Here is a 24294-nt window from a genome sequence, read left to right as displayed (position 1 = left end):
AGTTTTTGGTCTCTTTAGGTAAAGGGAAAATCTCATGCCACCGAATTCCAAGACATCCACAATTATGTGCCTCCAAGAATCACATATGACTGGAAAAGTCAGGTGTCCCAATGCTTTGGACCACATAAAGTATTAAACTTGCCTTTGGCTTTATTTTCAACACAAACTGATGATTCTGTACTTTTTAAAATAAATGTATGTATTAAAATTATTGAAAAATGTTTGGTATTTTTAATCATAAAAATATATTTTTTTAAATTCTGTACACTTCAGCATTCGAGCTCCTAGTTTATTATTTTTATTGATGCAGCCTCCTTTTTTAACATCACCCCTATAAAATATTTGTCATTGAATTAAAAAAATCTTGTTGAACAAAACTATAGAAAATATATAACTATATTTATATATATATATATATATAATATTGACTTTACAATGTAAAAAAAAAAACTGCTGCATGATTGGGAATTGAATGTTAAACAATAATCAAATCGGTTTTGAAGCAGGTTTTTTTTTGGTCGGTTTGAGGATTTTGTGGTAGAGTCTTGAGACAAACTAAAAACGTGTCAATGCATTCGCTTTTATGGAAATTGGAATGATTAAGAATCAAGCCTAGCATTTCTCCTCTAACAGGCTCAGGTCTCTTATAAATAATAAAACTCTTTCCTTTTCCTTCTTCATAAAAATATGTTGATTAATTCTTTTTTTTTGCAATATGAATATCTTCTAAATGCCATCTGCTTCATTGTGTCGTTTTTAGCAATTTACATAAAACTCAGACAAGGTCAGATAGCAGCGAAATCCCTCATTTACTCTAATCAGCTTTCATTTGCATGGCGATACGCACGCGCGCGCGATATTGACGCTAAGTGAATAAGCGGACTTCTCCCGATTCGAGGGGAGAACAAATTTATCATTTATTATCATTATCATATATATATATATATGCAGTTTGAAGCTCAGGAGAAGTATAATTTGCATGCATTACTTTGATTAACTTAATAAAGAACCTCAGATCTTTAAAAGAAAAAAGAAAAAAAAACACGGCTGTTCGCTGCTGCTAATCAATAAAGGCCAGTAAGCGCACGAGGAACGCGGCTGCACACACACTCCGTGTGTGTGTGTCCGGGTGGATGGTGTTGGTGTTGGTGATGATGGTTGTGTTGGTGTTGGTGATGATGGTGGTGTTGGTGTTGGTGATGTTGGTGTTGGTGTTGGTGTTGGTGATGTTGGTGTTGGTGGTGGTGATGATGGTGATGTTGTTGTTGGTGTTGGTGGTGATCGTGGTGTTGGTGATGTTGGTGTTGGTGTTGGTGTTGGTGATGTTGGTGTTGGTGGTGGTGATGATGGTGATGTTGTTGTTGGTGTTGGTGGTGATCGTGGTGTTGGTGATGTTGGTGTTGGTGTTGGTGTTGGTGATGTTGGTGTTGGTGATGGTGTTGGTGGTGGTAATGATGGTGATGTTGGTGTTGGTGTTGGTGATGATAGTGGTGATGTTGTTGTTGGTGTTGGTGGTGGTGGTGATGGTGATGGTGGTGTTGGTGGTGGTGATGATCAGTGTTGGTGTTGATGATGATGATGATGGTGGTGGTCTGATTTTTATAGTAGTGGTGATCGCGCGCGCGCTCACAGGGTCACCTGTAAAGCTTATTATATTGAGTTCGGACAGAGCCGTGTGGGCAAAAAAGGGGAAAAAAAGAAAAAGCAAATAGAAAAATGGCTCGTGACCCTGTGTGACCCCGGGGCCATACCTCGCCTCGCGCTCTCGGGGTCGATATGAATGCTCAGCTTTAATCTACAGCAGGCGCATATACATGTATGAAATGATGCGCAAAATTTGCAATCTCGAGAAACTTCCAGCGGAGGAGCAACAGCTATTCTGCACAGAGGCCCATTTTAGATTACTGACAAAATGAGGCAGAAGCTGTAGTGGTGCTGGCGAGAAGAAGAAAAAAAAAAAACAACAGAATAAATCTGTCACCTTCCTGCGCTCGGGTTCATCTACAAACGATGATGTTCAAACTTTTGTCACATGATGTCAATACGAGCGAATAAATCATTATTCCATTTATAAGTTTACCATTTATGGTGAACATCTGGGTCAAAAAGAACCCATGGAACAAACCGATGACTGTGAGAACCAAAATATCAGATGGGCAGATGTTGTTTTGCTACACTGGGGATTACCAATGATCCATAAACCTGAAGTACAAACCTTCTAGTAGCAGATCAGATCCATCGGGTATTTTTGTGGTTCATATAAACAGTATTAACGAAACATCTGGACACCTGAGCATTTGTGCAGATATCCAACCTGCCAATCACGTCGCAGAGACACAATTAAAAGAATCACGCAGATCAAGAGCTTGTTGATTGGAATATTTCATCAGTGTTGAGCAGAAAACCACCCTAGAATGGACACCATGCTGAGCCTTGAGGCTGCAACAGCAGATCATTCTGGGTTCCTCTACTGTCAGCCAAGCAGAATCCGAGGCGACACCGAACACAGACCCAAACTGATCAGATTTGGCAGCATGTGCACCTGACCTGATCTTACACCTGACCTACACATGACGTCATGAGAAATGCCTAGACTGGAGAATTTGATATTTAAGATCTGATCCAATTAATCATCTAATGAACGTCATTTCCTGTTAGCCAAAGTATTTTACATTTCACGCGGAGGTTCCGAATCTGTGGTCCACGTCCTCTGTGTTTGTGTTGGACAGGAAGTGATCAGAGCAGAAGCTAAAGTGTGGAGGCTAAATAAATAAAGTGCTTCTGCAGCATGGAGTCTTTGAGGAAAGGGTGGTCTTGGGTTTGCATGTTTGAGTCATCCCCCTTTTTTCTCCTCAATAAATTCGAATGATCGAGTCAGTTGAGCGAAATTAGAGTGCTTTTGTTTTTTATTAGAGCGTATTGCGGTTGGAAAATTACAGATGATCGCTCGCGCTCGGGATCGCTATTGTTGTTGCGATCATCGCCTGTCATTCTAAACTTGGGCTAACAAAGTCGTTAAATTGACTCCCTCGCACCCTCATTATGCGCAGTGTTAATAACCGCTAATTAACTTTGCTTACGCGCGCGTCGGAAATCTCGTCTCTCTCTCTCTCTCTCTCTCTCTCTCTCTCTCTCTCTCTCTCCTTCTCTTTTTGTTCTGAGCAGCATCCAATTAAGTCACAGAAACTGGAGTAACTGTCAGCAGAACGACTCCCAGACGACTAAAGACTGCGAGCAGACGGTCAGTCGTGAGAACAGACCCGAGCCCACGCGCTCTACACGCGATTTCTCTTTCTTTTTCTTTCCTTTTCCTCCCTATTCATATTCACTTTAATTTTCCTATTTCGTCACCACTAAGTTTTATTAGTTTTTTTTGTGCAAATGGAATGACGTCATTGTCCTGGCTTTACACTTCTTCTTCACACGGAAGGGCTTTGACCCAAAAACCTTCAGCACAACAATATTTGGATTTTTATTAATAATTTTCTATCATATGATTTACATGGACTGCATGCGTTTATATCGGGGTTTATTTTTATTGACATTTCTTTATTTTGCTGATGCGATGTATCTACATGTAGATTGAGACAGAACGGAGTTAAGGAGGGTTAAAGGTCGTGATCAGAGACACAAATAGATACTGATTTATAGCTACATCATTGTCTTTTTCTGTAATTTGACTGAGATTATGTGTAATTAGGATTATGGAATATAAAAAAATAAATAAGGTCAGGTCACTGTAATCAGGAATAATATCTATTTATACTGTTTTTTATATAATTCCATGTGCAAATCACCTTAATGTAAATTTTAGTGACCTATAAAACGTTACTAACAGGTATAAAGTTTATGTGGCTCCAAATTCCTCGAATCTTTTCATTAAATACCAACACCTTCATTGTCGGGTTTATATCATTGTTAATGTTGTGTACATTATTAAATAAAATATAAACATTTTAACATATATTAACTTAAATAAAATGAATACAATTATTGTGTGATCAGACCCTTAGGGTGACGTGCTAATGGCAAATAATAAAACTCTTTGTGTTTGTGTTAATGGTTGGAGTCATGTGTTCTGAAATCAGTGCAGAATGTAAAGGTGGGAAAACTGCATCAAAAACTTCGACCAAATATCTAACATGAATCCTGTTTGACCGCAGTTCTGCCTCAATACACCAAATTCTCACTATTACATTTCCTATTCTAAAAGATTTGATTCCTGAATCAAAATCCAAAAGAGATCCTATGCTGTAAAAAGAAAATTCATGCAGATATAATAAGTGTTGAATATTTTACAATAAGTCATGGATGTTCATCTTCATGTTCTACATCTACATGTTCACCTGTGATGGACTCTGTGTTCCTGGGAAAGTGCATCAAATTTTAAACAACAAAATGTCTTATAAATAAATGTAGACGCGTCACCATGTACATTTCCATCTCTAATAAATATTCAACACTCACAGAAAGCCAGGGTTCAGGTTGGGGAACATTTGCAGCAGTTTATGGGATACTCCATGCACCTCCATTCAGTATACTGCCAAACTGCCAGCAGAGGGCACTGCATGCAAAAAAGCAAAACATTCAAAGCATTTGGGCCTCTGGGCTCCTGCAGACAAGAAATCAGTGATCACCAACCTTCCAGGAGATCAATGCTTACTCCAGAACTGAGTTCCAAATTCCAGATATTCGACGTCTGCTTTAGATAATCAGTGGACTTGATTAGGCGGATCAGATCTGCTGGGTTTGGTTTGAAAATGAAATCTTCTGGAAGAAAGCAGAGCTGCAAATCATTGAGCTGGAAGATTTTGATTCTTCAGACTTTTCCACACCACTGGATGAAGTCCATATCGAAAACAGATCATTTATTATATATGTATTTATTTAATTTAAACGAATTTCCCTATGAATATTACCGGAAATGGTGTAAAAAAATTTATAAAAAAAATAAGTGTTGCTTTGACAGAAGAACAGTTTTTACATAATCCATAACTTGTTCCATACTTTTGAAGATTTTTTTTTTTCTAAATTGGTCTTGCGTACGATTCCAACCATTTTTGATGCCTTTATATTAAAAATAAAAATACAACTATATGTTGTGGAATCAGTCATCAGTGTTTTAACCTTCACTCTGGGGATGATTTCTATCTGGGAAAATGTATATGCTGTACCTTTAATGGCGTTCAGATCACAGCAGATGCAGTGGAGCACCATCAGTAAGTTTTCCTCCAAGTCCATGAGTCCATGCAGCAGCAGCATGAAGTTGCAAAATTTCTGAAATGGAACAAAAAAACCAAAGCAGAACAGCAAGTATTAGTTTACACGCCACTCATAACATAGACTGTTGTACAAATTATCAAGTTAGACTTGTTGTGAAAATATGACACCCAGTAGCATCAGGGGAATTGGGGGAAAAGGAGAACAAGTGGCCCGCGCGCCTTGTGCTAAATAGACCACGGAAAATTAAATGTGAAAATTGCGCATTTTTTCTTCCTCTCCATCTTCCTCTCTCTCTCTCTCTCTCTCTCTCTCTCTCTCTCTCTCTCTCTCTCTCTCCCTCTCTCTGAACGTGTGTGCTTGTAATTAGTGCATTTAAACAAAGCGCGGATATCCTGCTGGCGGTAATAGTCCCTGACATTTCTTTTCTTGGGTTAATAACAGAGTGCGTATAAATGAATCAAATTGTGGCCCCAAATTACATAGTGACTTTAAATACGGGTCTGCATTGCGCGGCTGTTTGGGACCGAGGGGGAAAAACCGTTTTATATTGTTATTATTGTCATTAGTCTGTTGATCTGCTTTACAAATGCCCCAGAAGTTTTGGAGCAGGAGTGTATTTGTGGCACAGATTTACTGCTTACTGCTTGTGGATATTAATTACATTGACTTGTAGATGATTGTAAACGAATGACAGGCTGCAGACTCGTGGTCACAATGCGCAAGAAAAACAGGCATGAAACATTTACAAGATTTTTTTTAACCGACATTTTGAAACCTCCTTCGATCGCAGTGTAACAAACAGGCAGTCATCTTCAGAGGCCAAAATTAAGGTCATAACATAGACTAGCTTGAGTGTTTTCTGGGTATTTCATAATTAGTTCTTGATGTGCCTCTTCTCGGGCTGTAACAGAGCTGCACAGCTCCTTATAGTCTGCTGAATGGAGAGAGTAAATTGTAGCTTGTTGAAGTTTCAGGATTGAATTCTAAAAAAAAAAAAAAAAAAAAAAAAAAAAAAAAAAAAAAAAAAAAAAGATCCTTTTATGATGGCTTTGAGCAGGGTCACGCCATCCACAGCAGGTTAAATAGACTTCTCAATCAACCTCTCCAGGCTCCTGAGTCCAGTTACCTGCAGGCCATTATCACCACCTTCAACCATCTGAGACTATCTGATCGCTCCAGAGAGGACAGGCAATTAGGGGGGCTGAGGAGGGCTAGCAGTCTGTTAGAAAGGCTACCAAAGTGTGAGGAAGGCAACCAGAAGCACTCAACACAAACCTGCTACCATCTTATAGGTGTTCTGATATCTGATACATCTCACATATTTATATCTTTATATAAATATTACTGAAATACAGTCCACAGTGGGAGAATATTTCTATGATATAATGTTGTACATTGTAAAAAAAAATATTATAATAATAACAGTAATAAATATTATTTGTTATGACTGTCGTGATAATATATTTGCAAATAAATATGATGAGATAGATAGATAGATAGATAGATAGATAGATAGATAGATAGATAGATAGATAGATAGATAGATAGATAGATAGATAGATAGATAGATAGATAGATAGATAGATAGATAGATAGATAGGTCATCGCGTATTATTTTCTCTCTTCTAATTTACTTTACTCCTCCAAGCCAAAAAAAAGAAGAAGTGGTAATAACAGTATAATTGTGTTTATAAACCTCGAAGCCACGCCCCCCTGCGATCTGACATTAGTAGATATTTGTAAGGACATCAAACCTCATTTGTTTTGTCGGATGTAAAAATGCTGCTCGTTTTGATGTAATTGAACTGTGAAGTCGGTTTTATTGGACTCATGTCAGTTTCTCAGGCTGCTGAACTTTAATGAGAAAACTGAAAGATCCCCCTTTTCCCCCCGGGAGCCAATCAGATTGTCGCTCCACGTCAGTGCGGCGGAATGGAGAGAGGAGCTGCAGCGCTGAGGAGCTCCACACACTTAACCATTACACACCGACACACACACACACACACACACACACTCTCACACACACACTCTCGCAGCCAGAGAGAGAGAGAGAGAGAGAGAGAGAGAGAGAGAGAGAGAGAGAGAGAGACGCACCTCGGGTTACAGGAGCACAGAGGGTACAGAGCGCTCGCACTGTTACAACCTGGAACTTCTCTGATCGCCGAAGACAGAAAAAGAAGCTGAAATCGAGAGAAAGATAAAAAAATGAGCAGTCAGTTCGACGACGATGCGCGCGACAGAAGTGAGTGTAAAAGCAAATCTCCGACCGTCTTGTCCTCCTACTGCATCGAGAGCATTTTGGGCCGGAGGAGCCCCTGCAAAGTCCGACTGGTGGGCGCGCAAAGTTTAACCGCGCGGCCGGAGCACGAGCAACCTTCAGAAGGTACGACACACACACACACACACACACACACACACACACACACACACACACACACACACTCTCTCTCTCTCAAACACTCTTACACGCTCCAACACACACTCATACACTCACTCCCGATCTCAAACACTTCTCCTAGCAGTTTGTGTGTGTGTGTGTGTGTGTGTGTGTGTGTGTGTGTGTGTGTGTGTGTGTGTGTGTGTGTGTGTGTGTGTGTGTGTGCACTCAATCTATTAAATAACATTTTAAAAACTGTTTTAAAACTCAGCGACGTTCCATCGCCTTTTTCTCGAAAAGAACATTGAAATATCCTCCTGCCTGAAATCAGAACATGGAAACTCGTAAACATGAACATCTCGTGGACTTTTCCGGCTTTAACAGTAACCCGTGCGCTGGTTTAAAAAAAAAATTATTTATATTAAACATTTTATGTTTTAATAAATAATCAGGAGATCAGACCTGGTTGCACCTTCAAACTCCACATCTCCAGGAGCTGTGTGTCCAATCACTCCATCAGCCGTACAACAAGGGCAAAGTTATGAGATTAGCAATATATTCATACATTACATTTATATTATTATTATTATTATCGTTATTATTATTATTATTATTATTTAATAATCAGTTTTTTATTTGTATTTTTTAACGAGACATTCGTAGAGAAATTCAAGAAATAACGCCGATTGTTGAAATTGTTGCTTGTTGGATTTATTTTATTGTTTAAAACTCATAAACAACATAAAATGTCCTCGTGTGTTTACTGAATTATAGCATTAATGACCCGAGATAGTTACAAAATAAAAGGTTTATTTTTGTTTACTAAAATTATTGTTTTTAATTATTTAAAAAAATATATATTAAGTAGCAGTTTTTGCGTCAATATAAAAAAATACCTAAAGCTCTCAAAGCCACGTGTCAAATTAATATATATATTATTATTATTTTATTTTAGAGGTAAATGTATACAGGAAAATGTTTTGCTCCTGATGTAGACATCAGCTAATCTGCACATGTTCTTGTATGAACAGTAACAGTAGATTTCTGAGTAAATCATGAGGTTTTTCTCTTTAAAAATAAAAACAGAAGTTAAATTTGTGAAAATTGTTGCTGTTTCAGTTTCTAGTAAAGACCTCACCTTTGACTCGGACATGCATCTTCCGCCCAAACTGCGGCGGCTTTACGGCCCCGGGGGCAAATACCTGGACACGAGCAGAGTGTTTCAGGAGCACGGGGAGAAAGGTGATCCCGGCTGCGAGGGCATGAAGATCAGCCAGGCGCCGCAGGTGAGCATCAGCCGGAGCAAGTCGTACCGGGAGAACGCGCCGTTCAGCGGGCTGGAGGAGGCGCGCAGCAGCCCGGAGCTGGCCGAGCTCGGGGCGCTCAAGTTCGAGGAGGACGCGGTGAAGGAGGAAGAAGAGGAAGAAGAGGAGGAGACGTGCGGAGCCGAGCACGGCCTATCGCCCAAGGACGAGCCGAGCCCGCGTAACGACCCAGACGTGAAGGACGGTGAGGACAGCGTGTGCCTGTCTGCGGGCAGCGATTCGGAGGAAGGCATGCTGAAGCGGAAGCAGAGGAGATACAGAACCACGTTTACCAGCTACCAGCTGGAGGAGCTGGAAAGGGCTTTCCAAAAGACCCACTATCCAGATGTGTTCACCAGGTACGCACACCTAACCCTCATATAATAATAATAATAATAATAATAATAATAATAATAATAATAATAATAATAATAATAATTTGTAGTAATGGATAAAAATGGCATACTTTTAAGAAATACTCAATTCTCACATCTGTACAAAAAAAAAAAAATAACAATACTCTGTACAAATTATTTTATAAACGTCCAACCAACGGATGTACTCATTAACAATACTACTACTACTACTAATAATAATAATAGTGCAATAATGAACACCATGCAGCATTCAAACCCAACCACGATTTTCTGCTGCATTTCTAAACATTTTTCCAGCTAAAATTCTCCATAAAATGAAGATAATTATTTAAAACACAATCACCCAAAATGTGCATTTTATTCGTGAACTTTATTAAATGTATTTATACTCGTTTGTTAAAAATATTATTTTAGTAACCCAGAGTTAATAAAACACCAGTTTCTACAAATCTGGACGTATTAGAAATTAATTAGAACATCTCACAATGCGCGTTTTTTTAAACACAGAAATGTGCGCATGTGATAAATCTGAAAACGCAGTTGAAAAAATCTTAAATTTTCCCACACAAATGTAATTTATATTTGTTACGGCTTCGAGGCACACAGCATGAAACAATAATAATAATAAATAAAATGAAAATGATTTAGTTGATTTGAATATTACCTGATATTTTCCAGTGAATATTCACGAACATCATATTTTACAAAATCATGCTTTTATAATTATAAAAAAGAAATATAGCAATACAACACAAAATTGTTTTAAAAATAATAATAATCTTTTCCTTTTTTTTATAAATCGGTGGCGTATATTGTCTTTTTTTTATATATATATTTTAAATCGATGTGACTCGTTTTTCTTTTCAATCGTAATTGTAATTGCATCCATTCTCTTCCAAAATGCTAAATGGTGATGCGGTTCCTGTCAAGGCCTATAGTTTGAATCGCCATTATTTCGGTCATTAAGCATTTAAAGCTTTTAGAAATAAAGAGAGAATAAAACAGGGGGGAAAACGTGTGTGTGTGAGAGACAGAGGAAAAGAAAAAGATTGTACAACTGTACAATACTAAATCTATTTTTGATTTGTTTTATTTCGTCTGTGTCTGATTGAGATGTTAAATCTCTGTGTGTGTGTGTGTGTGTGTGTGTGTGTGTGTGTGTGTGTGTGTGTGTGTGTGTGTGTGTGTGTGTGTTGTTTCAGAGAGGAGCTCGCGATGCGTCTGGACCTCACCGAGGCGCGTGTTCAGGTAATTAGATTGATGAATTATCACTATACTCATCAGATTACATTATTACAGTATACTTAATGATTATTACAGTATTATAGACTCGAGCTGATCTACTGAACACACCTGATAAATATTTATATATTATTTATACCTTATTAAATAAAAATAACAATCCGTGCATTTGGAAATATTTTTATTTACTTTCTAGGAAACTATACGTTCTATAGTTATACTATCTATCTATCTATCTATCTATCTATCTATCTATCTATCTATCTATCTATCTATCTATCTATCTATCTATCTATCTATCTATCTATCTCACACACACACACACACACACACAGTGAGAGAGAGAGAGAGAGAGATAGAGAATAATAAACGTTGTAATTAGACAGGAAATTAAAAAAAGGATGTTGTTTTTTTCCGAATTGAAAGTATTCTTAGAAAGACATGGTTTGATTCTTTAGAGATTTAAGAGAAGAAGAAGAAAAACTCCTCGTGTGTATAATCATCAGGTGTTCTCACTGAAAGCCGCCTTCATGTTCCTGGTTATTTATTTGATGTATTAGTGGAGCGTTAAGTTTTCCGTGAATTCCGGGGGAATTGCGCTAAGCGGCTTGTTCTCTATCTGGCAAATGGCCTATATTTAATTTCATTTGAAAGTGTAGCCTTCAGCAGTGTTAAACGACTCCCCGACGTCACGCCGGAGATCTCTCCTGTTATCCAAAGTTATTACATGCAATGGAGCGAGCGTTTTAACGGCAATTACGCAGACGGACGCGCGCAGTCCGTAAAAGCGCACTTAGCGCAAGAGCAAACACTGCTTTTCCAGCGAGAAAATGGTGTTCGAATTCTCATCGCCCCTGTGCGGGTGGAGGAGGAGGAGATGGAGTTGGAGGTAGATGAAGAAGAAGAAGAGGAGGAGGAGGAGGGTGTGAGGATAATGCTATTTGATTTCCCATTTTGTGATTGCAATAGACCAGCATTGATCCGATGCTTTGCACTTGGAACAAGTGAGACTATTAAAGGTGTTTGTCGCCCCCTCCAGCCCTCCACTACCACCACCCTCCTCCTCCGCCTCCTCCTTTCCAATCCAGCCTATTCAAAGCTTGCATGATCAAGCTCCACTCCCATAACCAGAGAGACAGTACACACACATGTCAGGGTTATTGCCAACATAAAACAACAGATGTCTGTTTGGGCCTGCGGATGAACAAATCACTTAATGGGCCGATCAGGAGGTGATAAAACTCATAAATTCCCCAGGGGCCCTGTAATGCAAAAAAGCCTCCGTGTGTGTGTGTGTGTGTGTGTGTGTGATAGAGTCAGTGTTGACAAAGTCCTCATTGCGAACACACTCGTCTCCAAGCCCTGGCATTGTAGTAGGCCGTAGGCCATACACACACACACACACACACACACACACACACACACACACACACACACACACACACACACACACACACAGTGCAGTGATGAGTTGAGGCTCCCGTGGGAAAGTTAAATACCCTTTCAAAGTCACTTGCATTTTCAGGAATTTTCATTTAAAGTGTATTAATTGTTACTGCCCCCCGTTCAAGCCGTTAGATCCCAAATCCTTTGTGAACAAAGCTCTTAATTACCGTACTCCACCCCGTTTTTTTCCCCTCGCTGCAGCTGAAAACCAGCTTTTAATTAGCAAAGTTAGGCTAACAGACCATAAGGGAGCAGGGCTCAGGGTCATGTAATTACCCTTGACTTTCCGCCTATTTGTCACCTCATTAAAGAGAAGCAAATATTGCAGACGGATTACAGTGTCGCGCTCAGACAAGCATGCAGAGCGCGCTACGCAATTCTGGATACAAAGTGAACTCAGGAAGCTACCGTGAGATGACGATATGAATCACGACACCCAGACAAACGTTTGATCATGTTTTTCAGATGTAAACTAAACCAGGCCGTGTCCGTTAACGGAAGCCGTTCTTTGTGTCCAGGTCTGGTTCCAGAACCGTAGAGCAAAATGGAGAAAGAGAGAGAAAGCAGGAGTTCAGTCTCATCCTCCAGGTCTGCCATTCCCTGGTCCGCTGGCTGCAGCTCACCCCTTGAGTCACTATCTAGAGGGAGGCCCATTCCCTCCTCACCCACACCCGGCTCTGGAGTCGGCTTGGACCGCCGCCGCAGCAGCCGCCGCAGCTTTCCCAGGACTGGCGCCACCACATAATAGCTCTGCACTTCCTCCGGCCACGCCCCTCGGCTTAGGCACCTTCCTGGGCACAGCCATGTTTCGCCATCCGGCCTTCATAGGACCCACTTTTGGCAGGTAGGCCTGCTTGATCACGAGCACAGCTAGAAAGCGCAACACTTTAATAATGACCTCTAAAGAAGTTAAGGAACGTCTGCATGATGGAATGTATTTTTTTTTTTTTTCTTTAGAATTTTCTAATCAGCTTGACTCTTCTGCTCAGACTTTTCTCCAGCATGGGTCCCCTGACCAGCGCTTCCACGGCCGCCGCTCTCCTGCGCCAGGCCACGCCGCCGGTGGAGAGTCCGGTGCAGCCACCCGCCGGACTGTCTGACCCGCCCACCGCCTCTTCCTCGACCTCCACAGCTGCCGACCGCCGAGCATCGAGCATCGCCGCGCTACGTCTTAAAGCAAAAGAACACTCGGCCCAGATCACTCAGCTGAACATTCTGCCCACCAGCGCTACGGGGAAGGAAGTCTGCTGAAGCTGTCGCTCTGAAAAACAAACCACTTACTGAAAAAAAAAATAATAAAGCATGACCAAATCCACAGTGCAACAGCACACACACACACACACACACACACACACACACACACACACAAGCTGTCGGAGCCCTGGAGGCGTGATGCACTGTTACAGCACCCATCGTATTGGACATCCTCCTTCAACCACCCGAACCCCAGACTGCAATGTAGCTACGCTGGCGAGCGACAGCCAGTCAAGCTGTACTTGAAAGTCACTCAATTTGTTTATTTTTTTCTTTTGGGTCAGGGATATGATGAGAGCACTCACACACAAAATAGAAACATCATCTCCTCTGCAAGAAACATCAGCTCCAGTGTGGGGCCAGAGGAGGGGATCAATATGCCAAAGGGAACTTTGCACCATCACCAAATTCCACCAAATCAACATGAAAAATATAAAAAGAAAAAAACACCTCCCATCCTCTCAGTGAAGATTTCTCCTCCATCTCATGTGTTATGATCTTCTGGATGAAAATGAACCGATATCTTCAAAAGGACAGTGATGAAGTTCAGACTGCGTAATCATTGATCTGTTAAGAGTAGCCTATTTGTACATACATATACATATATAAATACATACACACACACACACACACACACACACTAGCACTGTAAAGATGATAAATTGAATTTGGGGTAAGGGACTGAACCTTAAGCGTAAAAAAAAGTTGTACATTTGAAAACATTGAAGTTGAAATTCACTTGATGTAGTATTGTATGAATGTTTCCTAGTAGAGCTCGACTTATGTTCCTTTCACAGAATTTTAGCTTTGTAGATGATTATTTATGTCTATCCTGTGGACTGTTCAGATCCACAGAAGGACACACACTGCTGTTCCACCAGAGACTCATGTGGGTTTGTTTTTGTTTTGTTTTTTTGGGAGGGGGGTGGGGGGTGCGGGGTGACCGACCCACGTGGAATAATAATAATAATAATAATAATAATAATAATAATAATAATAAAGTATAAATAAATCTGATGAATTAATCTGATGGAAACCCCTAACAATTATTTGACCGTTAATATAATTTTTTATTATTTCTATTGTTTAATTCAGTTATACGAAAAAAACAACAACAAAAAAAACCATCTGCACAATGTACAGCATGCATTCAAAAATAAAGTACAGAAGCAATATAATTTAAGATTTCTTTCGATGAATACACGCCATTTTATTCTTATTAAGATCATTCTGTACGAGACAAGTTTATAAAGAAGTCGTGCCTGTATTATTAACGAGTTATTAATGCAGAGAAACGCGAAGTTGGCAATTTTACGGACGATAGAAAAAATATATCTGCGCTTTACTATCATTTCTAAAAGTATTGCTGTTCGTGGGTAGTGCTTTAACGTGTAAAAGAATGGGTGGTGTGTGTGTGTGTGTGTGTGTGTGTGTTGGGGTTTGGGGGTGGGGGGAGGAAGTAAAAGAGATGATTATTCGCTCCATTAAGTCGTGCTTATATTCATGGAGCTTTTTCAATTCCACCTGTTAACAAAACACGCTTGGAGAAGTTTAAGAGGCCGCAAATTGAACTCGTTCTGTGTAATGCCTCCTAAATCCGCCCGAGTCTTTTCTTATTAATGAAGTAACAACCGGTTTATCAGAATGTCTTTTCTCTGGATTGAGTTCCCTCCCTGAAACCCTCTCCGCCATTACAGCAATCAATGCGGGTCTCCTTTCAGCCAAGCCGTTCTGACCCGTCCATGGTGTCGAGGCAAATCGCGTGAAATTACCTCTAGGATTAATTTTCCCTTCTTCTCCTTCTTTATTCTCCTCGCGGTGAAAAGGAGTCCCTTTCCTTGTTTTACAGCCGCTAATCCGACTCAAACCACAAACACGCAGGATCAGTGCAAATGGAAATAAAGCTTTATGAAGATGGGTTGGAAGAAAGACCAGTCTTTCTTTCTCTCTCTCTCTGTGACTCTTCACATAATTTATTCTCACTAACTCCATGCGCTTAGGACCCCCCTTCCATTACCTTCCCTTCCCTCTCCCTCTCCTTCTCTCTCTACCAATCTCTCCATCTATCTTTCAAGACTCCTAAAAGTCCATATTAAACATCTGACACGCCATGCTGCCTGACAAGAGCAGCAGAAACTGTTCAAAGAGGGCATTAAGAAGGGGGGGAGAAAAGAAACCGATTTTCTCTGCAGCTCCAGTGGATGATGATGACCAGGCAGAGCTCTGGAGGACAGGCCGCTTCTCCACCTCCACTCTTTTATTTATGAGATTATCAAGAATTCATTTATCTCGTTATTATATTTTTTGTCAGTGTTATTAATGATAGGAAGGTGACATTGAGGGCAAAATAGAGAAACTCGTGTGAGAACCGAAGCAACAAGTTTGTTATTATTAATATTTTATAATGACGCAACAAAAAAAAGGAGGAAAGAACGCAGAAGTTTTGGGTTATAATCGTAACATTTGTCACCTGGATAAAAACATTTATTATCACATAACCAGTGGCGAGCTGGAGTCAGAAAATCCATCTCAGATCAACTTTTCTTTTGTACTTGATTGTGAATTTCTTGAGTCGCGTCCGGAGCGGATGATAATCAGCACGACGCGGGTTTTTGCGTCTCTCGCTCCGGCCGCGGCTCGATTGGATTGGCCGGGTGCTGAAGGCACTAAAAGCGCTTTGATGAGGCTCTCGTCTCCCTTTTTGGAGTCGCGGAGAAGAAGGGGGGGAAGAAAAAAAAAAAAAAAAAAAAAATCAGTGAAAAGCCTGAATGACTGGGGGCCCCCACTCGCACTTTCCCGAATCCCCCTGCCTCCGTCTCCCCTCTCCCTCCGTGGGCGCGTCTTAATTCCCCCGCGTCTCTTTTACTCTCATCCAATTAGTTCAGTGTATTAAGCGGTTTATCATCTCATAGCTCTCTATTGAAGGAAACAAGGGGACCACTTTGCTACGGGAGCGGCTTTTCCTTTTCACACCCACGGCTACTTACATATTCCAGCGCGCAATGAATAATAGCGAGAGAATGGAGCACTAATTCCCTCATCAAAGGAAACCTTGTCCTACTACTATTTCTGGTCCGAAAGGCGGGCAATAAAGCTTAGCCAGACACACACACACACACACACACACACACACAGTTCTTATTAGCTTAGTGAGCAAAATGAATGCAAAGCTGTGCGGTCATTGAGAGAGCAGCAGTTTGAAAACAGCCTCCGCTGGCACGATAAACGCTTTTGGAGGAATGCGTCACTGAAACCTAAGTCCATACACTGATGATTTAACCTTGTAAAGTGCGCTGGGGGAAAAAATCCATTTTTTTAAGCAGCAATAAACTATACAGACCATGTAAAGTATTTTTTTTTTTCTCCATTCGCAGCGACGCACAGCAGATGTGATATAATAAATATATAAATTAACTTCTCCGGCGACATGGGCCTCTGCATGAGCGCTGTCCATCACACACACACACACACACACACACACACACACACACACACACACACACACACACACACACACACACACACACACACACACACACACACACACACACACACGGGACTAAACCCAGGCCAGAAAGCCACTCTGAACGTGTACACTCTCTCTGAGGTCGATGCCATTAGTGGCTGTCGTCTAAAGTGATTTTTCGAGCACGGTACTTATGGAAATTGGCATTTGCAATGATGAAATGGCGTAAGGCAGGAAAAATTCACCTGTCATTATAAACACATAGAACAAGCGCAATTTCTTTTAACACATGAAGCAGAACTCGCTGCAACACTCCGCCGCGACCCCTCATCCCCTCATCCATCCCCTGTTTTACAAAACAATTTGCCCCGAAACCTTCCCCTCGAAGATATCGACTCCAAACGCATTAAACCCCAACAAACTTAATGACTTCTTCGTTATCACTTTATTAAACTTGCAGTATAAAAACAGAACATTTGATTTAGATCAGATAACACAATCAACATGAAAATAAAGTCAAAGAGAGAAGAAATAACGTCCAAAAGATTAGCGTCCGATCTAGTCCTCCCAGCTCCTCCGGTCACACGGCCGGGTCGGTATCATGGGCTAATTGCTACGGTGTCGAGACCCAGTGGTGGTGGAGAGAAGTTATTACCCCTGATTGTTCCCTCGTTGTGTGTGGTGGAACGAGGAGGAGGAGGATTGAGGGAGGTTGTGTTGTGTTGTGTTGAAGGTACTGGTGTTTTTATGGGTCTTTAGACTCTCTTCATATTTATCTCTTCACTTTTTTTATTTTTTTTATCCACTGAATTGGAATCGATTAAGACCAGGCTAAATGGGCATGATGAAAGACACTGAGTGAGAAGGAGCCAATCAAGGAAGCTCTCGACAAGCGACGCAATCACCATGACCGCCAGCAACACCAGTGAAATATAGTAAGAGCTACAGTCCAACAAGGAACAAATCTGACATTACACGTGTACATAAACTAATCCTGGTTTAAAAAAACAAAACAACCCAAACGTCACCCGAAAAGAGGTTACACTGATAAAATGTTACTTTAAAGACGTAAAAGCCTGGAAGAGTTTGGCGAGGTTGACCTCGGAGTAGCTGCTGGACGCCAGGACACGGTCCACCACCATCTTCAGCTTCTTATACACTTCCTTCTCTTCATTAAAGTGTTTCCTGAATTTCACTGTAGGCAGAGAAGAGAACAGATTAGTTCATCATTAAATAAAAAAAACACGTAGCTACAGGTACAAAAGAACTTCACGTGTTTTCAGCTCCTTCTCTGAAACACAGCCTCTCGATTTATGTGCACAGAAACATTACGAAGGATAATAACGCATGCGAAAACATGCTTTTAATAAGTGCACATAACTCGCACAGTTATACATAAATCACGTAACTGGTTTTCATGTGCGTTATTTTATTGAACTGGTTTGAACAAGACACACCCATGAGAGATGACAGGAGTATTCAATACACACCCTCGAGGGACAAGCAACAAACAGCGATATCAGCATTCTCGTATTTAAACAAATATTCATCCATAATTGGAGTGATATCAAGCATACACCTTTGGTACATTATCCTTCACCTTTAAAATATTTTTGTATTTTAGATCAAATTGAGCTAAAGATTGGGGGAAAAAAAAGTGCAGACATGACAAACGATGCACCAGAAATCTGCTACACTTTTCTACCTTTTTTTTTTTTTTTTTAGAAACTGCATTAATAACAGCATGGTCCTAAAACTACTCGTATGCAAATCCAAATAAAAACTAAATGCACTGACCAACAGTCATTATTATTCTAAAAACAGATGTACGAGGAGACTAAGTCACAAAACTAAAAAAAACTAAAAAAAAAAAAAGGTAATATAATCAGCTATCAGAGTTTGAGGAGAAGAAGAAGAAGAAAAAGGAAAAAAAATAAATAAATAAATAAATAAAAGGGAAAAAAGGGACGAAAACCCATCGGTTACAATATCGAACTCTGCTCTCGGACAGAAGACTGGAGAGGTTTATCAAGTATCATTTCAAACACGAGTCCCCGAGAATCGATAATGCCGCAGTAATCCGGAGCAGGGAGGCGGTTTGAGGGGCGAGGTGTCTGCAGAAGTCTGGAGGCTAAATAGTGCTCGCTGCCAGGGAGCCGAGAGGTCAGGCAATCGGGTCGATATTCCTGGGTCATTTATCCCGACGGGAGGGCCTACAATGACTGAGAGGAGATGATGGAGGAGCCACTGGCAGCCTTGCAGGACTGAACTGGAATTACTGACCAAGTCACTGAAGCTTTAACCAAAGTCTTTTGTAAAACCGAGTCTCGGCACCGAATCAGAGGGAACACGAGCTTTAAAGAGTGGGCATATGTAAAAAAATAAAAATAAATAAAAATCAGCAAATAATACTGCAGTTAGGCCTCCTGCCAGAGGGGCAGTGTGGCTTTTATGGAGACATCCAAAATGGGATTGTTGCTGAGAGAATGTCACAAGGACACGAAGGAATCCACTCAAACGACTGGGTTTTAATCACACGTCGCTTTTAATAGCACGCGGAGAACAAACACAGGCAGGAGAGTCGAAATACCCAAATAAAACCAGACACTGGAAACTGAGATACTAAACACACACACACACACACACACACCAGTGTCAACTTCCATTATCTATCACACATATATTTTACCATGAATCAGAGAGAGAGAGAGAGAGAGAGAGAGAGAGAGAGAGAGAGAGAGAGAGAGAGAACAGAAGGCTTGCACATGAACCAAAGCGAGAGGGAGAATACTATTTACTTGTGGAGGGGGAAAGAAGAAGAGGAAAGAGAAGAAAGAAGATGATGCATGATCAAGCGAAAGCAATCATGTCATCATTTTTTGAAAGGTGGAAGAAAATAATTCTTTTTTTTGTCCCCCCAAAACCACCGCCAACCCCACCCCCCTCGTCTTCCTCCTCTGTCTTTTTCTCCACTACCTCGTCCTCTTCTTCATTCTTCTTCTCCTTCTTCTTCCCCCAATCATTGTATGGGGAACGGATAGAAAAGAGCAGCAACTTAAAAGCCACAGAGGTTGTCATAGACCTCGCTTTCTCCCCTTAGGCCCGGCAGGGGTCGTATTTAAAATAAATAGCGTTTGGGAGAAGCAGATGAGGAGAGGTGAGGATAGAGCAGGAACAGAGGGAGAGAGAGAGAGTGAGAGAGAAAGAGAGAGAGGTAAAAGAAAGGAGATGAAGTGATGGAGAATTTGGGAGGAGGGGGGGGGGTATGGGGAGAAGAGAAAGGAAGACAGGAGGGGGTGGGGGGGATTGCTCGTCCGAGAGAGAGAGAGAGAGAGAGAGAGAGAGAGAGACAGTGAGTGAGTGAGTGAGTGAGTGTATCAGCTTCCATGCGCTCTAACTAGGTGTAAATACAATAACAAGCATGTAATTAAGTGAGCATGATGAAGTTAATGGAGATCATACATTCCATTTGGGCTGCTTATGAATATTCTATTAGATGTTATCAGGCAGCTGGAATAGCTGTTAATTTAATCATCACCGCGAGCAGGGAAAAGTTCTTTGTGCGAGTGTAATTGCACAGAATGAATAATTGATTTGACAATCGCACCCGCGGATTTGCAGCAGCTCGAAGCTGGCAGAGTGCGGGGGAGGCGGGGCGGCGAGGCCGAGAGCTCGGCGCCCTGAAAAGGTTGCAGAGGAGATGCCTGCAAATTGAGCATTAGCTGCACACTGATAAAGGACAATTTTTATTTTATCAATGCGGCAAAATTACATTACGGCACGAGCATAATCACACTGCCCACACTTAAGAAGAGACAAGGGAACGAGAGCATGGCAGAGAGGATGTGCTAGTGCGTTTGTGTGTGTGCGTGCGTGTGTGTGTGTGTGTGTGGAAAAAAAAAAATAAAAGAACAGAGAAAGAGAGTGCGCGAAAAAGACGTTAAAAAAAGATGACAAAGTATAAATTGGAAATAAATTGCTCTTCATGAAAAGAATGGAATCAGAGTTCAACATGATTTGGAAGTCATTGATACTGGATATCTAATAATCCGCACAAAAAAAGAAGAGAAAACGCTTTATAATGGAAGAACTCCTGCCGTGTGTGAAATTGCCTCCACATTTACCTCGCTTGCTGCAATCAGCCAAAGGACTCTGGTCTACATGTAGATCAGATTCTACATCTGAAATTTCTCTCTAACACACACACACACACACACACACACACAGACACACAGCACCTCACTTACTCTGTGGACACACACACACACACAATACATGCACTTGTTCAACCCCAGATCAGAGCTCTGATGAAGTCAGAATGTGGAGAGCAGTTCAGATCCTTCCAGATCCTTCTGAGGTCCGGAGTCTGATCTCGAGCTCAGACGGCACTGATCCTGGACGATAACGAGGGACGTTAGTGTGAATGATGAGACGTTTTAACATGATTTGTCTGAAAGACGATCAGATTTGGACGTGTGAAGAGAAAAATTAGTTTGGTGAAAGAGGGAAAGATGTATTGTAGAAGATGATATCACACACACACACACACACACACACACACACACACACACACACACACACACACACACACACACACACAGGTTCTGATCTCTGAACAGTACAGAACAACTCATGAGCTTGTTTTATTGCTCAAAAGTAGGACACTTTCAATTAGGTTAAAAAAAAACAAAACAAAAAAAAATTTAAATAAATGTCCATCATCATCAAGTTCCTACACAGTGCTTTCAATTAATTAATTATATATATATATATATATAAAAAAACCACACACACGCTACTAATTAATTGCACCCCCTTTTAGGAATCGTCAGAAAGTCGCATCACTGAGGAGGCAATAAATCAGCCAAGCGAAACGGCTCAGAACTTCTCTTGCTGCTACACACGGCCACGATTGAGGTCAAGGGAGTGGGGGGAAAAGAAAAAAAAAAAACCCGGCGGAGTCAATCGGTCAATCAGTAGAACCCGAGACTTCATCAGCTGTTAAGTTTAACGTCTCTGAAGCTCTCAGACTGACCAAGCAGGCCCATTTACGCAGTTCTATTGTTCACGCTGCGGCTGGAGTCCAAAGGCTGAAGTAGGATCGCCACGTTCACCTCTGGACCCCCTTGTGTCCAGCGTCTGCCCCTCCCACCCCGCAACTACATCCCCCCCCCCCACCCCCGTCACTGTACGCCCGCAGTTATCTAAAGCGCCACAATAACAGCACAGCCGACAGAATAGCGCCAAGATTGGTTTTTCTATTGTGCCGTCGCACTGGCATAATGCCCACTTTAAAAGCAATTCCTCGCTCATCAGAGACAGACAGAAAATCTGTGACGATACGACACTAAACGTCGCAGGGTGTTGCGGTGGTGATGGTGAGAGAGAGAGAGAGAGAGAGAGAGAGAGAGAGAGAGAGAGAGAGAGAGAGTTTGGTGTGAATTCAGTTAAATTACAATCGTGTATGTGTGTTTGTTGCAAAAGGGGCAGCTAAAAGTTTCTAGAACTACACTTTATTCCATCAGTCCCACTACGCCATCGCTTCTCTCTCGGCCCGGAGCTCGACCTCACGCTTCTTCCCTTTTGTGGAGTAAATGGACTGAAGTAAAGGATACATCACTGCTGACTGCTGCAACTACAGGCCTCAAAGGAGTCTCCACTCACCAGCTCTTTGCAGGGAGAGGAGGAGGAGGGGGGGGGGGTTAAAAACAAGAAGGGGGTCTTATCAGACCCCTGAAACAGGGAAAAAAAAAAAAGCACACTAAAAGCACAAACTGCAGACGAACACCTACAATACAATACTAACACGATATAGTAGTATTTCTTCCCCTTTGTGTTTGCTGTGCCTGAAATACGTGGACAATAAAAATTAGGCCAAAAAACGAATACAAAATAAATCGCAGTCGTCGGTTACTGATTCTCGTCACGTGGCAAACGCGAGGGCGGCGAACGCAATAACTTCATAACTGCGATATTTCGGTCACGGCAAAAAAGCCACACAGGGTCTAAATCAACACCTGGATCAGGTAAAGACAGTAGGCGCGGATGCAGCCCTGTAATTTCTCACCGAGCCCCGCGAGTCTCTATAATACACCGACACGCACGGAGTTACGCTGCGGCCTTAAAGAAGGAGCCAGGAAATAATCAGAGTTCGTATGGGGCTGGAAATTTATGGACGTCCTGAATTTTGAACAATATTTACATCCAATCTCGACTGGGGAGAAATCAAATGTAGTGGAATAATCATAGAAGGGAGGGGAAAAAAAAAAAGAGTGTAGAATTAGAGGCGAGGCCGTGCGCAGAGAGACAGGTCAAAACTCCCAAGATTGGCCACAATCACCCCCAAGAGAAACAACTGTAGGGAAAAGTAGAGAAATAAAAAATTCCAGCGAGAAGCAAAGTCTATAATCATGTTAGCGCGCCCCCCCCCCCCCCTCAAACTCCCCCCCTCTCCACAGCCACTCGGCTTGCTTCATGTTCTGAGTGGTCATCTATTGATTACACATTATATTTATCTACGCCTATCGCTCTCGCTCCGGACCTCATCGGCACACGGAGAAAGAAATAAATAAATTTACAAGTCCGTTCCAAGTGGTCCTTTTTAATCAAGTGACATCAATCACAGAGGCCGGTGAGCAAGTAGCGTAAGCTGGGGTTCGGTCTCGCCTGCGCTCACGCCGAGGCCGGATCCTGCACAGGGCCGCTGGAAATATATGCTCCATGTCCCATTATTTATGAAGGCCTATCCTTTTGCCTTCTCGCCAATTACTCGCCCTATCATTTTCCAAAATCTAAAAACTGTTTTCAATCAACACAGCCGACGCTATTACTGAGTGCCTGCCGGCCCTGAGAGGAGGCTTTTCTCCCTCTCGCGCTCCCTCAAACTGATTGGACCGCTTTGCATTCCTCGCTGCTCCGTGATTGAATCCCTCGCCTGAATTAAGGCTGTCGACTCGAGGAGCTGCACATCCTTAACCCCCTCCCCCCCACCTTTTTTTTCCCCACACCAACCCCGTGACCGCCTCCAGCCTGTGTGAGCGTCAGCGTGCGCACGTGTGTGTGCGTCCTTCACGCACACTTTTCCCGCACGGGTTAAAAATGGCTAACGTAGCTGTGTGCCAAGTTTAGCGCTGCGAATCTTCTTACTTTTCTCGTCTGCCGGCAGGAACTTGGTGGTGGCGTGCTCCCAGTCGAAGATGAACCTGTAGAAGCTCAGCTGGTTGTAGAGCGCCTTCTCCGAATACTGCAAAACAAGAACAAAAACGATGAATAGATAAATAAACAAACAAAAATACCGGACACGACAAAAAAGCAAACGAACCAAAAAAAAAAAAAAAAGCACAGCGTATTTACGCGTTATCCATACGATGGGATGCGAAAATCCGCTCACAAAACCCTCTTCAAACTGTTTAGTGACGCCGTGGTGGTCGATAACTCAATCGCTCATTCACATCGGAGGAAAAAAAAAAAAAAAAAACAATTAACCATAATCACACGGATGTTTACCTCACGTCGGTTTAGCGCCGTGTATTTCTTTTTTTCACGTCTCGCTGGGGAAAATGGAAGGCTGGAGCGTAATGAGATTGGTGCAATTCAATCAGGGGA

The 24294-nt window shown here is 41.7% G+C and overlaps 2 protein-coding genes across 3 annotated transcripts in view; one reads left to right on the top strand and one right to left on the bottom strand.

The window, feature by feature from the left end:
• The first annotated feature begins 7187 nt into the window (after nucleotides 1-7187).
• Nucleotides 7188-14623, top strand: arxa (aristaless related homeobox a). 2 transcript variants are annotated; one of them, XM_083529409.1, is made up of 5 exons: nucleotides 7188-7606; nucleotides 8720-9263; nucleotides 10484-10529; nucleotides 12488-12813; nucleotides 12959-14622. In XM_083529409.1, the coding sequence occupies exons 1-5, from the start codon at nucleotides 7429-7431 to the stop codon at nucleotides 13218-13220; spliced, it is 1356 nt and encodes a 451-aa protein (XP_083385535.1). In that variant the 5' UTR covers nucleotides 7188-7428; the 3' UTR covers nucleotides 13221-14622. The 2 variants fall into 2 exon arrangements, with proteins under 2 accessions (XP_083385535.1, XP_083385536.1); XM_083529410.1 differs by having other exon boundaries at nucleotides 7190-7606; nucleotides 12927-14623.
• A 2498-nt stretch (nucleotides 14624-17121) lies between these two features.
• The window catches only part of pola1 (polymerase (DNA directed), alpha 1), a 43094-nt gene continuing 35921 nt past the window's right edge, over nucleotides 17122-24294 (bottom strand). The window contains exons 36-37 of the mRNA XM_083529367.1: nucleotides 23836-23932; nucleotides 17122-17884 (exon numbers count right to left, since the gene is read on the bottom strand). Of these exons, the coding sequence (XP_083385493.1) occupies nucleotides 17745-17884; nucleotides 23836-23932 (237 nt within the window). The 3' untranslated portion in view covers nucleotides 17122-17744. The remainder of the gene's footprint in view (nucleotides 17885-23835; nucleotides 23933-24294) is intronic.

The sequence above is a fragment of the Silurus aristotelis genome (genome assembly GCF_946808225.1).
Source record: "Silurus aristotelis genome assembly, chromosome: 25".
In the NCBI taxonomy this organism is placed as follows: domain Eukaryota; kingdom Metazoa; phylum Chordata; class Actinopteri; order Siluriformes; family Siluridae; genus Silurus; species Silurus aristotelis.
The sequence above is the reverse complement of the archived record's forward strand: the minus strand, read 5'-3'. Positions and strand labels throughout refer to the sequence as shown.